The 15,695-nt window shown below is 35.6% G+C and overlaps 2 protein-coding genes and 1 long non-coding RNA gene across 4 annotated transcripts; 2 read left to right on the top strand and 1 right to left on the bottom strand.

Annotated features, from left to right (window-relative positions):
* Nucleotides 1-3,861: 3,861 nt before the first annotated feature.
* Nucleotides 3,862-5,057, bottom strand: LOC140972232 (protein ANTAGONIST OF LIKE HETEROCHROMATIN PROTEIN 1-like). Its single transcript, XM_073434685.1, has one exon. The coding sequence runs from the start codon at nt 5,055-5,057 to the stop codon at nt 4,101-4,103; it is 957 nt and encodes a 318-aa protein (XP_073290786.1). The 3' UTR covers nt 3,862-4,100.
* Nucleotides 5,058-5,159: 102 nt separating this feature from the next.
* Nucleotides 5,160-7,159, top strand: LOC140982720 (uncharacterized). Its single transcript, XR_012176344.1, has 3 exons — nt 5,160-5,542; nt 5,646-6,341; nt 6,429-7,159. It is a non-coding gene; the product is annotated as an uncharacterized lncRNA (long non-coding RNA).
* A 4,394-nt stretch (nt 7,160-11,553) lies between these two features.
* Nucleotides 11,554-15,605, top strand: LOC140982698 (histone-lysine N-methyltransferase, H3 lysine-9 specific SUVH1-like). 2 transcript variants are annotated; one of them, XM_073449362.1, is made up of 3 exons: nt 11,554-11,700; nt 12,086-14,490; nt 15,328-15,605. In XM_073449362.1, the coding sequence occupies exon 2, from the start codon at nt 12,316-12,318 to the stop codon at nt 14,434-14,436; it is 2,121 nt and encodes a 706-aa protein (XP_073305463.1). In that variant the 5' UTR covers nt 11,554-11,700; nt 12,086-12,315; the 3' UTR covers nt 14,437-14,490; nt 15,328-15,605. The 2 variants fall into 2 exon arrangements, with proteins under 2 accessions (XP_073305463.1, XP_073305455.1); XM_073449354.1 differs by having other exon boundaries at nt 15,282-15,605.
* Nucleotides 15,606-15,695: the final 90 nt, after the last annotated feature.

Here is a 15,695-nt window from a genome sequence, read left to right as displayed (position 1 = left end):
TCGAACTGAATTTGTACGAAAATTTTAAAAACTTTCGAACTTCGAATCGAGCTCGAACTCGAGCTTGAATGAAACTAATTCGAGTATTAAAATTTTATTGATTTTCGACTTGATTCGGTTCGCTACACCCCTATTTAGGACGTGGGCATAAATTTATTAATGTAGGGCCTGAATCATAATTCATTCATATATATTTTATTGTAATTTTCCCTTAAAAAAAATAGTAAACCACATCAATAAACGATTTTGATTTTTTTTTGTTCACTTGTAACATACCCCATAGAGAGATGATGGCTCTCTGCCTTTCAAATAAAAAGATTTACAAATTTAAAATTTAAAATTTGCCAATTCGTTCTCCAATAATAATAATAAAAAATTTAAATCCACCGGAGAAATAATTTTGTACAACTACTGAGCTACACATATTTTTTGTGAAATAACACACAATAATAATTATTAAATAGCACAATATACAAAATTCAATCACCCATAACAAAATAATTTCTCAATTTAACAATCAAAGATAACTCAACCCGTCTAAATTACTTACAAAGTTCCTAACATGTTAAGCACCCCGAAAAAAGTATAAATAGATGAAAACTTACATTATTCAAGGTACACACTCGTTTTAATATAATATATGTATAGTAGAATAATTAATTTATTATGAGTAATACAAATTACACTCTCTTTTGAGCAGTATCGGATCCTACAAGATGGATAGTATCTGGTTTTTGAAGTTAGAGAATATGGAGGTATCACGACATGTTAGAGTAGATGTCATGTAAGCCAACTGTTGGCTAGAGAGTTTATTGAATCGGTTGTAATAAAAATCTTTATTTTAATATAATGCATTATTTCATGGTTTGTTATTTCTTTATATGTATACCCATGTGATCAACATAGACAAAGACCTTTATTATATTTTAATACAAATGAATCGTACTTCGATGTTGAAACTCATTAGTAATCACTGTATAATCTAAATTCGTTTCTAGTCGATTCAGCCGCCTAAAACATGGATAAAGGTCGCTTGGGCTCGAGACTAGTATTTGTGATGTTGTGTATCACGTTTCTTGGTAGGGGCATAGAGATGTCCAAACACATAGATGGGTGGTCATATGATGATTGTACCGAACTGCTCTCCCTAGGACTTTTCAAGTGATTATCATTCATCGAGATGATAAGTATGTGATTATGATTGTACACCATTAGTCCTTACGACCCAAGACAACACTGAGGCTCTATATGATAGAGTTGTGCTTTGAATCGTTTACCGACTTCATGAGGGTCATTAGGTGACGAGATTGGGTACAGTTGCGACACATGTAGGAACTAGTGCATTGTAGTCGAGAATTTACTGCTCACCTACATGTGTGAATATCCTGTGTGATATGATGAAATAATAGTGCATGTAATCTCTGGCCAGAGTATGATATGTACGTTAAAGAATAAGTTCTCCAATTGTACATGCGATGCCACTATTTATTCTCAAATATGTGTCACACAGTTATCGAATTCGTATTCAACCCTCGATGAACCAATGGTTGCAGATTCGATCGAGATATATGAGATGAAGTGACCTTACTGTAAATTAATCATAACTGATTGGTTCTTGCAGACACTATCAGTGATACCTAGAGAATCATAGGACGATGCTACTAGACGCTCTTACCATGATTCGATGGGTTTAATCAGAAATATGATTTCTGACATTCTCTTGATCAATTGTTGATACATAGAATGGAGCAAATTAGGGTAAGCCCGAATAAATGATCATGTCCTAAATCACAAAGATTTGTGAACCCACGGCTAGCTGTATCCCTAAACAATTGAGGGTCACACAAATACTGGATTATTTTGTCTCCATTGAAATAATAAATTCAAGGAGTTGAATTTGTAGAAAACATTGAGAAATAAATTCAAAGATTTGAATTTATGACTCTTTAAGTTTTGGAGGTGATGAATTCAAGAAGTTGAATATATAATTTAAATATTAAATTCAAATGTTGAATTTATAAAGGATTTAAATTAAATATAATTGGTGTATGTATTATGGGCTTATAGGAGTACAAGACCAACATACAAATTATTAAGGTTCTTAATTGGACTTTAAAAAGAATAATTAATTAATTAAACTAGTTGGACTAGAATAATTAATTGATTAAGTCTATTAAGTATTTAATTTAATTAATGGTCCCTAAGCTTATATATATGTGTATTAGGTTTAGGGTTAAATGGATTAACCAATGCAATTTTCGAAACACTAGCCTCCAAGCCAAGGATTTCGGAAATCCTCCTCCCCTCCTCTCCAATTTTTCGGCCACCATCTATGATTTTTTCATGGGTTTTAATTTGAGCCTACTCTCATTTGATTAATTTCAACGTAAAATCCTTCTATATTTTCTAGTGCAAGTTGGAATATGAATAAATAATTCAGTCGTGGACCAGATTAGGAGATTGAAGAAATAAGATTCGAAAAAAGTTCGTAGGGATATACAACAAGAGCTACGTCAGCTCATACCGGAGTAGTTGGAGCCAAGTAAAAATTTCGCTAAAGGTAAAAATTTCAAACGCTCTATGAATGTTTTAAAATCATACGAGTGCTCAAATAATATCTTGAATGTAAAGATTTAAAAATAATTTTAAAACTTCCGCTGCGTTTGGGCACGAGAAAACACGAAAAACAACATTGTTGCCCACATTTTTAAGTGAACTTGGCAATTGCATAAACAATAATATAAATCAAACAGTTAATAATCTTTGTATGTATAATTCAAAATTCAAGAAAACTCGTATATAGATGAAAACCACGCGTTCTGCGTCAATCATCGGCATTCACAAACAAAGGTGCATTGCTTGCCATTTCAACAACATTGCTACAACAGAACACTAATATGAGATTTCTTGTGAAGAAAAGGTTGAACCATTTAAGTTTTGCAAATTCATGTGGACTATCAGATATTTAAATTTTAAAATTTTAGACTGCAGTCAGTAGATTTGAGACAGCTTTCTTTCACACCCATAGGAAGGTGACAAATGATGTTACAACCAGCCTCATGCTTCTGTCAACTTAGGCTGCGTTTGGTTTGGATGATAAAATAAACTAATGATTAGTAAGTAAATGATAAAGAAAATGATTGTCGCAGAAATGTAAATATATGGTGTTATGTTTGGTAAGATTTTTAAGTGTAGGATAATTTTGAATTTTTTGATGAAAGGACAAAATTGTCCTTTCTTCTTTTTTCTTCTTCCACTCCGGCGGCGGCGACGTTCCGGCAACGTCGGTGCGGCCGGAAGTCAGCGACTTCGACGGTTGTCGGCCGGTCGGAAGTTATCGGTCGGCGGCGACGGTCGGTGGTCCGGCGCAGGCTGGTTCTCGGCGGCTGCCGACGGCTATCGGCCGGCAGTCGGCGACGGTCGACGGTCGATGTCGGCGGCGGCGGTCGGTGGTCGGTGATGACGGTCGTGGTGGTGAGTTTGGATATAGGAGAAGGGTAAAATTGGAAAAATAGAAATGATTAAGAGTTGGATAAATAATCCTAGGGGGTGAGGAGGCATTATTTTAACCCACCTAATATAACCTAATCATTCATATGAGGTATTGACTTGGTTAAATAATCACGCGTACCAAACGAGGGATAAGGTGGGTTAAAAAAAATAAACCCACCTCATTACCCCTACCAAACACTCCCTTATAGAGTTGGCACCATCCTACCTTCTTAAGGACGGAAGATTGTGAACAAGTTGGACATGAAAGATAACTTTGAGCAAGTTAGGTCATCTCCAACCCATATCCTCTATTTTTCATCCTCTATCCTCTAAAATACTCCATTTCTGTTTTTTCATTTTCAAAAACACACACATATAATTATATAATTACATAATGTATTATATAACCGAACTTAATTAATTCGATAAACATAATACAATAAAACATGTATTAAACTCAATTTATTTAAAATAATACATTTTTTTGACACGACAAACATAAACGACAAGATACAACATTCATAATATAAACATAAAATATAAAGCACGACAAACATAAATGACACACATGGTTTAAAGAGCAACACATAAATTGACCATTAAAAATACTAATATTCCGAATTATTGTACTCCTCCCACAAATGGTCAATAAGAGCATCTCGAAGTGCATAGTGAGCCGACTTATCTTTTATTTGACGATGGCGTGCAATAAAATCTTGAAATCGGACATGCTCATCACGTGTCATTTCAACATCTACGATGGGTGATTCGCGATAATCTGTGACTGACACATTCTCATCTCTTTCATCTTCAATAATCATATTATGCATTATAATGCATGTTGTCATGATATCATGTAGCACTCGTTTGCTCCAAACTCGTGCAGGTCCAGTGATTATCGCCCACTTTGATTGTAGTACACCAAATGCTCGCTCCACATTTTTTCTACAACTTTCTTGTCGTGCTGCAAAGTATTTCTCCTTTGGACCTTGTGGATTGTGAATTGTTTGCACTAGAGTAGCCCACTTTGGATATATACCATCGGTTAGGTAGTATCCCATGGTGTATTCTTTTCCTTGTATGACATAGTTAGTGGGCAGAGCTACCCCATTGGCCAAATTAACAAAGAGATGAGATTTTGACAACACATTGATGTCGTTGTTTGAACATGGCAAACCAAAGTATGCATGCCATATCCACAACTCGTAATCTGCTACAGCCTCCAAAATGATTGTCGGGTTTCCACTACGACCAGCATATTGTCCAGCCCAACTGGTTGGACAATTTTTCCATTTCCAATGCATACAATCTAGGCTTCCCAGCATCCCCGGGAATCCACGTTGTTTTCCAATATGGAGAATCTTTTCAATGTCCTCAGCATTGGGAGACCGAAGATACCAGTCACCAAACACCTCCACCATAGCCCGACAAAATCTTTTTAAACTTTCAATCGCAGTAGACTCCCCGATTTTAATATACTCATCTGTTGAATCTGCCGCAACACCGTACGCTAAGATACGCATTGCAGCAGTCATCTTCTGGTATGGGGACAACCCGAGCTCCATAACGCATCTATTTTTTGTATGAAGTAATTGTCATGATTTTGAACGAATTCCATAATTCACAAGAATAGACGCCGAGACATTCGAAAACGTCGTTTGAACATGGCCAGGAATCGAGCCTTGACGGTGCAACTCATCACATTCTTGGAAGTAATTGGAGACAAGAGTTGCACTATTCATGAGTTGGCTTAAAACCATTTTTTGTTCATCAATGCGATGCAACTCATTTTTATGTTGGCATTAAGCTGTTCTTCGTCGTCAGATGACGAAGAGTCCGTGTAGAAAGAAAAACTCGAAGGACCTCCCTCATGAAAATTCATTTTTGAGCTGGATGAGTAAATGATGAAGAAGTAACTGCTCTTAAATAAGTTATGAAGAAGTCACGGGTTGTGTGTGATGAAGAAATAAGTGATGCATAAATCCAACTCAATGGTCGTCTAGTTGTGTCACGGGTTATCCTTTGTTAGCAAAGACAAGTCATCTAACATGTGTTTTTGTTAGAACAAATCCATCCAACGAAGAAATGATGGGTTGTCTACTTGCAGCTGTCACTGGTTGTCTAGTCACAATAAAAGACAACTCATCTACCAGTTCTTGTCTACTTGAAGCTATCACGGGTCGTCCTTTGCTAGCAAATACAAGCCATCTAGCACGAGTTTTCACCCACTAATAACTGATGGGTGAACTACTTGCAGCTGTCATTAGTTGTCTAGTCACAATCAAAGATAACTCATCTACCACCGTTTGTCTACTTGCAGCTATCACGGGTTGTCCTTTGCTAGCAAATACAAGTAAATATACACCTTTAGATCAAATTCCGAATCCCCAAACAAATAAATCTAACTAATTTTTAATTTCTACCGTTAGATCATATATCATTTAATCAAGACTGTTGGTTCAGATTGCTTATCCAAAATGTTTTGACTATAAATTGAAGTATCATTTGTAGCATTGACATCACTCACACAAAGTAAATAAATATTTTCATTCAAATGACTTCATCTAAACGTGGCGTTGCTTTCTCAATTGAGGAAGACAAACTGCTCGTGATGGCTTATCTTGAAGTCTCTCAAAATCCAATAATTGGTATAAACTAATCACGCGATAGGTTGTGGTCACGAGTGACAGCTATTTACAACGAGCAACTCACTAGTAAATCAACAGAGCCTCGTACTACCAAGGCCCTCCAATGTCGTTGGTTCAACATAAACAAGATCGTCAAACTTTAGCTCGTGTGTTAGCCAGGTGGAATTTAGCCGCCCAAGTGGTGCTTCTGAGAAAGACATTGTGAGTAATTTATTTTTTTCATCATATTTATGTGAAAATATATTTTTTTCATTTTCTAACTAAGATACAATTCATATCTGGTTATAGATGAATCAAGCAAAAGCCTTATTTAAGGAATCATCTACGTCGACTTGGAGATTGGATCATGTTTGGTCTTTACTTAAAGACCAAGAGAAGTTCAAGCCATCACATGCTGTTTTACCTAATTTCATACCAAATCACGGGAATATCGACTAATCAAAGTCTGACTATTCTCCCAACACAGAATCACCAACGCCCAATTCTCCAAGGTTATCTGGGTTTGCTATAAATCTGGATGAAGATAATCCATCAGGAGAGAGTTCTCAACGTCCAATTGACATAAAAAAGGTCAAATCCAAAAGAAAAGCCAATGAAGAACACTTGAAGGACCTATCCACCATGGCCAAATGTAGTGAGAAAATTGTGGCTGTGATGGAGAATGCTGAGGTCCATCGACAACAGCTCATTGATGTTGAGAAACAAAGGAATACGATAATGGCTTTTAAGGAAGAAAATAAAATACTAAAGATGAACCCCATGTGCGTTGATGAATCAGTCCGTGCATATTTGGTTAAAGAGCAACAAAAAATTTGGCAGAAAAGAATGGCAACGGGGGATGGCTCCGACAACACTTCTATGCCTTTTGGACAGTTCTTCGGAGGAACTTCACCATCAGGGTCCGACCTTCCACCGTACTAGTGTATTGTTATGATTGTAATTACCAAAAATCAGCGTTTAACTTTATTGTTGTGTGTGTTTTCTAAATTGTTGGTGATGTCTTTTAATTGTTTGTGATGTCGTTTAGTATTGTCTATTGTTTATCATCTTAAAAAATCACATGTTTATCGAGTTAAATAAATTAAATAGACAATAAGTTTTTTTAATAAATTATGTTATTAATTTTTGTGATCATTATCTTGTTTATTATTTCCATTTCATGATTATTATAAAACAACAGACTTATAATTAATTCATGAAAATAATAAAACAATTAAAATAAATTAACTAATTATAAAAATTATTTAACATTAAAATTAATTAATTAAATAATTTGAAATATAATAATATAAAATAGAGCAAAACAAATACATAAAAATACAAAAAGACTATTTTGCAATTGTTATGATGATATTTCAGTAATTTGGTGGAATCTCCATATTGATCTTCAACTATTGCAATCTCCAAAATGGAGATTGCATTTGGAGTTGGGTTGGAGCACCAACCCATACTCTATTTTGGAGATTTCCTCCAAAATAGATATGGGTTGGAGATGCTCTTACAGACTTTGGCTAAACTACTGATTTCGGTAATGGCTAAAGCAATTTGCTTTCAGTTAACGCTCCATGTGTTGGAGAAAACTCGTGTTCTATCATCTATGACTTTACAATCCCGGTGGCATGAAGACCCAACAAGCACATGAAAATGAATTGCTGCTAGAGGGACTTCAATTTTCAGTCTCTAGGCTAAAAAGATAACCAGCCTCAGCAAGTGCCTTTAAGAGACTTCCCCTTCCTGCATCCTTTCCAGTTACTGCGTACTCATTCAGGATAGCCGGATAATTAATTTATCATATGGAATGTTTAGGAATTTCTCCGAACAAAAATACATGTATGAACGATTTACCAAATACCTTTGGGCCATGACCTGAGGTGTGATCAAAGTTATGAGCTCTTTTGAAAGTCTTTCTTGTTGGTATTTTTCCGGTGCTTCAAGATGAATTTGAGGCTTCGGATGGAATCCTTCTTCTTGATGACTCACTTTTATGTCAAGTTTTATAAGATTTAGCCTTTTGTCTCTACCATAATATTCTTGATTTCCAAGAACCTCTTTTGATTCTACCACTTATGATATAAATGTGATTTTTTTTTGTTTCTGTCTTCGTGGTTTACATTCAATGATCGTTAGAAGATAATTTTTTTTACAACATAAATTAGTGTGTTTGTCAATACTCCTTTCTCTCTTGTAATTCTTTTTTAATGATGTTATATGACATCATTACGCCAATTTTTTTCTAAGAAAATAGACTTTATTAGCCGAAATATTGGGATTGCCAAGAACTTATTCCCTTATTAGCATTCCTGCCTATGGACTGGACATTTTGGCAAAGAATAGCAGCATTGCTATATTATTTTTATGCTTGAATTTTATCTATATTTAGTCAATACATACTATATTCATCTACTTGGCATATTTCGTGTAATTAAAAGATACATAGAGCTTGAGTGTACTTCTTCTTCTCTGTATATTGACGGTTGAAATAGTTGATCCCTATTAATTGTGCTTTGAATAAGGTGATCATTCTTCCGGCTGTTTCAGTAAAAGATTTTTCCACTGTGATTTTCAAAGTAATCTTTATTGATCCCATAAGACTTATTTCTAAAAATTTTATGAATATTTCTTTGTTGAGATCAAGAGTTTCTACAACGATCCTCATAGTTGATGTCCAATCATCGCTGAAATCTTTCCTGTTTTTGAAATCCAGTACATCAAAGTTAAGCACAATCCCAAAATAATGTATTGGTTCTAAAACATCTTTCATTTATAATGTCTGATGGAATGATATTTGATTCTTCCTTGATCGGGTTCTTGCGGAGTGTGCACTACAAGAAAAATCATGATCAACAACACACCTACGACAACAGTTTTAGTAAAAACCGTTGTAGTATGCTTTTTGACAATGGTTTTAGTGAAAACCGTTGTCTTTGTAACCGTTGTCTTTTGGGTGTCAAAGACAACGGTTTTTAGGGTCAATGACAACGATTTTATAAAAACGTTGTCATTTGAGCGTTTTTTAGGGTCAAAAACAACGGTTTATAGAAACGTTGTCTAGTAGCGTGTTTTTTTGGACAATCGACAACGGTTTTCTTAAACTGTTGTGGTAAAGGATGATGTAAAACGTATTTAGCGACGGTTTTGCTAAAACCGTCGCTACAGTTAGCGACGGTTTTATGTCAACCGTCGCTAATTTAAAAATAGCGACGGTTTGTCCTAAAACCGTCGCTATATATAGCGACGGTATCATATCTGTCACTATATTTAGCGACAATTTTAAATAAATTTGTCGCATGTTTTTAATTAGCGACGGTTGTTATTAAACCGTCGCTAATTTTAGCGACGATGTTAGCACAACCGTCGCTAAAATTAACGACGGTTTAGAAAACACTGTCGCAAATTATAAATGTCCGACGGTTCATTGTTAAACTGTCGCTATTAGCGACGGTTTAACCAAAACCCGTCGCAACTCTTCTATAAATACCCGCTCATTCGGTCCATTTTAAAACACACAACTTCACAACACTTAAAATTTTTCTTACATAATAATAATTTTAGTTTCGGTAATTTTAAAAAATTGTTCCAAGTTTTTGAAACCCCTGCTTATTTATGTAAATTTTTTCGTTTTATTTTTTGTTAAATTTTTAAGTTTTAGTTAAGATTTTAGTCTATTCAAATTATAAGTTTTTTTAGAATTATTAAATTGTTAAAAGTAAATTTTTTTTATTTTACTGAAAATATTAGCGACGGACATCATGAATTAACCGTCGCTAAAATTAGTGACGGAATGCATAGCGACGGTATTAAAAACGTCGCTAAATTTAGCGACGGAAATCATGAACTAACCGTCGCTAAAAGTAGCGACGGAATGCATTACCTAACCGTCGCTAACATTAAAAATCCGTCGCGATATTTATTTGCGACGATTTGTTAAAAACCGTCGCAAATTGTAGCTTCATCAATGGATAAAAACCGTTGTCTTTGAGAGCACCCTTTAACCACATGGGCTTTAACAACAGTTTTAAAAGACTTACAACAACGGGGAAAAACCGTTGTCGTAGGTCTTTTTTCTTGTAGTGGTGGTTCTCCCTCAACCTGGAAATCGATTTGGTGAACTCCCATGTTTGTATCATAAGATCACACACTTTTTCTTATTGATTCTTGAGAATGTATCATATCAATTAGGGATTGGCCATCTCCAGTTGGGTCCATTTTCAGATTTACGATCTTGAGATTTTCCAAATATTATGCAAGATCTTGAATATCATTGAGATTAATCATTTTTATAGTTGTCATCATGTTTCCTGAGGCCGTTTTGATAAGATTGATCATTTTCTCGTCATCATCGTTTAAGTGTTTTTGTTCCACTTTGGCTTTTTTCCTTTTGGTGTAAAAAGGGTTTTGAACCAAAAGAGGGTTCTAACCTGCCTCCCGTAATCCTATTGCTGGAACGGAGTTTGTGTTATAGCCTTTGGATCCGTGTTTGAATATCCTTAAAGATTGCAAAAATTTCTTCATTTTTTTGAGAATTTATTTAATTTGTTGTGATACATAATATAACTTCTTGTCAAAATTTGTATTATCCTTTGAATTTCTCTAAGATCTTCCGATAGTTTAGAGAATCCGGGATAATTTATAAGAATCTAGGATATTGAGTCATTTTTACCTTATTTGTGTTTTTTGTTTCTAGTTGTTCTTGATATTTAATCTTGGTTGATCTTTTTGTTCAAAATGTTTTATGAGCTTGAAATTAATAAATTTCGAACATATGTTCGGATCAATATTTTTGAAGAGATAATTCGTCATCATCAATGTAAGTTAAAGAGCAAAAATAATTTTTTATCTATGAAATAAAAAACCTAGATTGTGTGAGATAATTTCTAACATTCATCAAATCAATGTTATTTTGAGATTGTTTTTTTAAAAAATATTTATGCTTGAGGGACTAAATTAGACAAAATTTTTGAAAGATAAAGGTTTAATTTGGGAACATCAAAAGGAAAAAAAAAATCAAATTGAGATTTTGTTAAGCATTTTTCTCCATACTTGTGCATTTGTACTTTATTTTAGTTGAGATTTATTATTGTAATTTTATACAATAAGATTCCAATAAGATCATGGAAACCAAGACAATCTTTTCAAGTAGGCGTGGCTTTTGCTCCTACTGGAGGTAGATGAGATGAGGAGCACATACGTTTCGCATATTTAAATTTAAATTAGAAAGATATGACATAATTATTTTATTAATTGAACAATAAATTATTATTTATTATATTTATACAAATAATTAAAAATCATATTTCATTATTAAACAAAAATCTATAATTATTCTTTAAAGTTAATTGAATCATTCTCTAATTTATTTTCATCGCATCTAAAAGTTTTGAAATTTAAATTAAATTTAAACCCAGGACCACGATAAATACAATGGGTAATGGATAGCAAAAATGAAAATTTAAAGTGCGCATCGGCTGATTTTCCAAGTTTACGAACGAGAAATAGTACAAAATGCAGTTGATGCGCAGAAATTAGAACTCTCGCTCAGTCGCTCAGAACTCACTCAGTGGTAATTTTTTTTTAAAAAATTTCAAGATCTGTTCGTATGACCATGATGTGGAAGAAATCCAATGACTCATTATCTTTCGGATTTCTTACATTTTACAATTTAGTGTTTTGCTTTGTGTTCTTCACAGTTTGTTCTGCCGTTTTTTAGGTTTCTTGGGCTTTTTGAGAGATGTTGGAACTGAAATCCTTTGGTTTTTCCTTCGTTTCTCAATTGGGTTCTTGAATTTTTTAGCTTTGCATGTGTATTATACTTCGAAAATATTTTGGTTTGTGGTTTTTTTTGGGGGGTTTAGACCAATTAGGGATTCACTGTTCCTTTTCCCCAAGATTTGATTTTTAATGAAATTTTCATTCAAATAATTGTGACATCGTTTTGCATTTTGCAGGAGGCAGATTCGTACAAGCGTCTGAGATATTTTTTTTCCTGGAAATATGATGTGATTAATTTGCTGAGTTACTATTTAATTACTAATACTTGTCAGTTGAACAAGATTAGCCTTTTTTCCTCTTGTGCCTTTTAACAGTTCATTGAGTAGTTTCTGGGGCTTTCAGTGCATATTTTAAGTTAAAATTTTAGGTTAGCGCAATTATATAGGGAGTTCTGCATTCTGATTCAATGGAGCAAGGTTTTGGTTCCGAGCCAAATTTTTTTCCTGGGTCAATTGATAAAACGAGGGTGTTGGATGTGAGGCCATTGCAGTGCCTCGCCCCAATTTTCCCGAACCCACCCAACGGGACCTCAAGTTCGGCCCACCCGGCACCCTTTTCTTGTTTTCCACCCTCAGGCCCATTTCCACCAGGAGTCCGACCATTTTACCCTTTTCTGATTCCCAATAATTCTCAGAACACTACTTCTGCTACCCAAAACCAAGATAATTTAGGTTCCGATGGCCCCATACCAGCTCCTGTTCCACTTAATTCGTATATGACCCCAAAATCTCGAGCACAAGGCCGACGTGGTAAGGGTAAGAGGGCCATTAATGCTACTAAATATGTTGTTGTGGAGGATGATGGGCAAAGTGATTCACAGAATGACCAATTTCCTAGTGGATTCAGTGCACATGCTAATGATGCAGAGAATGGTAGCAACTCGGAGTTGAGAAGTGGCAGGCCAAGGAGGAGAAGGGCCAGGAACAGTGATGACTTTGATGTGGAATCTCTGGTTAATAGCTTCTTGATGCCATTTAATCTTCATGAGTTTGATGACTTTAGAAGATCTAATGGTGACAAGGAGATTGTTAGAACGATACTCCTGGTTTTTAGTTTACTAAGGAGAAGGCTTACTCAGCTCGAAGAAGCGAGTGACTTGGCTACAGCGATTGCTAGACGTCCGGACCTGAAGGCGGGTAAATTTTTGCTGACCAAAGGGGTTCGGACAAATAGTTCGAAGAGGATTGGGCATGTACCTGGAATTGAAGTTGGCGATATATTCTTTTTCAGAATGGAACTTTGCATTGCTGGTCTACATGCCCATAGTATGGCTGGGATAGATTATTTGAGTGTTCGAGTTACCATGGACGAAGAGCCTGTTGCTGTCAGCATAGTTTCATCTGGAGGATATGATGATGAGGGGGATGGTGTAGACGTGTTGATTTACAGTGGTCAGGGTGGAGTGCACAGGTCAGATGGGCAAATGTTTGATCAGAAGCTTGAAAGGGGAAATCTTGCTCTTGAAAAGAGTTTACATCGTGCTAATGATGTAAGAGTTATAAGGGGTATAAAGGATTCTTTGTCTACTGGAAAGATCTATATCTATGATGGCCTGTATAAGATTCGAGAGTCATGGGCGGAAAAAAACAAGTCAGGATGCAACGTTTTCAAGTATAAGCTGGTCAGAGTACCAGGACAGCCAGAAGCTTATTCTGTGTGGAAGTCAATTCAGCAGTGGAAGGATGGATTTGCTAGGCCTAAGGGTGTGATTCTTCCTGATCTGACTTCGGGTGCCGAGAGTCAGGCTGTCACTCTTGTGAATGATGTTGATAATGAAAAGGGCCCGGCCCATTTCTCATATATTTCTACTCTGAGATACTCCAAGCCTTTTTTGACATCTAAACCTTTTTCTGGTTGCCATTGCTTGGGTGGATGCCAGCCAGGTGATACCAACTGCCCTTGTAATCGTAGAAACGAGGGCCTTCTTCCGTATTCTTCGACCGGGGTTCTTCTAACTAACAAATCTTTGATATATGAATGTGGACCGACTTGTGCCTGTCCTCCAAACTGCCGGAATCGAACGTCTCAAGCTGGTATTAGAGTTCGTCTTGAGGTTTTCAAAACAAAGGACAATGGTTGGGGACTGAGGTCTTGGGATCCTATTCGTGTAGGAGCTTTTATTTGTGAATATGCTGGGGATGTAATTAGTGATGCCGGTGATTTTGGAAGTGAAAATGATAATAGTTATATCTTTGATTCCACACGCTACTTTGAGCCATTAGAGCTTATACGAGACAGTTCTGCTGGTTATAATAAGGCCCCATTCCCCCTTGTTATAAGTGCAAAGAATTGCGGAAATGTAGCTCGTTTCATGAACCATAGCTGTTCACCAAATGTGTTCTGGCAGCCAGTTTTACGTGAACGTAACAATGACTCATATCTCCATGTTGCATTCTTTGCCGTCCGACATATTCCGCCAATGCAAGAGCTAACATATGATTATGGACTGGTTCCATCCGGAAAAGGGAATAAAGGAAAGAACAAGTGTTTATGTGGATCTGAGAACTGCCGAGGATACTTCCATTGATGTTGTCAAGTACGAGAGCAGATGGATTTTGGTGCCCTATGCCTTGGAATAAAGGTGATATTTCTGTTTTATTGAACCTTATTCTGTTGTCAGTTATTTCACCAGCATCGACATTATCATTTGTCCATCACGACATGATTGATTTTTTAGCAAGTATATGGCAACTTCTATAATGAGGAAACATGAATTTTCAGCTTCTATTAGTTTTTCATTACTTTAATTCTTCCCTGTAAACAATATGTTTTTACCTCACCATGTGAAATAGTTAAATGAAAAGGTTACACAGCCCTTTGTTTTACTTGGCATCAAAATATTGGAATTGAAATGTGTGAAGATTCAAATACTAATTATATTTAGATTCTTAAGCCTGTAACTTGTTGATGAATTATGCACTATGTTTACGTATGACATCCATAAAATTGCAAAATAGGGCAATTACATGTTTAGAACTGTAAATATCCATTCTCCAAATAGAATTTTGTAATTCCTCCCGATAGTATTATTCCATATAAAATGTATCGTGCATTTTCATTTATTTTATCATTGATATACGGGTTTTGAATTTTACCTGAAACATTTATGACTCAACTTGTGATTTACATGCAACCTGTGTGCCAGTGACACACTTGTACATAAGGTCGAAATCTATCTTGCGTTATGGTGCTCTTGTTGCACTCTTGAATAAATTTTGACGCCCCCTAAAATTGATTTTGGTATCATCAAATTTATTCTCCATATCAATAAGGCCGCCAGCATTTTTCTAACATTATGACTTGTGCACTGCAAAAAAGCTCAAAATTTGACTCAACCTTCATACCAAACTAATTCATCGGTTAATTCTGTAGGCAATAGGTTCCCCAGCCAGATGAACGGTGTTTTTGTGCCTGTCAGGTGAGTTTTTCTGCACATTTACCTGCCAAGAAATGCAGCTGTTAGAAAGTAATTCCGGAATGAGGCATGAAGAAAATAATTTCCTTGGATGATTGCTGGATAGTGTTGGCCTTTTGTTTCTAGTATTAACACTGTAATATGCGAATGAATTGGGAAGTGTGTGTGATGGGGAGCTTATGGACTCGGATTTGGACTCCGTTGATTTTTCGCATTTTGGTAATTTGGATCTTTTGATGGTATTAACAATGTGTAGCTGTAAATTTGACTTTCCCATTGCATTTACATATGCATAAATTAGTTGGAGATTTAATATTTTTCCCGAGCCAGGAAAGGAAAAGAGACTCTCCTAGCTACCCGTTTTCTCATCG

Source organism: Primulina huaijiensis, chromosome 1, assembly GCF_012295235.1.
Source record: "Primulina huaijiensis isolate GDHJ02 chromosome 1, ASM1229523v2, whole genome shotgun sequence".
NCBI lineage: Eukaryota > Viridiplantae > Streptophyta > Magnoliopsida > Lamiales > Gesneriaceae > Primulina > Primulina huaijiensis.
Note: the sequence above shows the minus strand (reverse complement) of the source record. Positions and strands in the feature narration are given on the sequence as shown.

Bases quoted from the DNA above. Each gene is read 5' to 3' on its own strand.
- LOC140972232 (XM_073434685.1), bottom strand. From the start codon at position 5,057: ATGGAGCTCGGGTTGTCCCCATACCAGAAGATGACTGCTGCAATGCGT.
- LOC140982698 (XM_073449362.1), top strand. From the start codon at position 12,316: ATGGAGCAAGGTTTTGGTTCCGAGCCAAATTTTTTTCCTGGGTCAATT.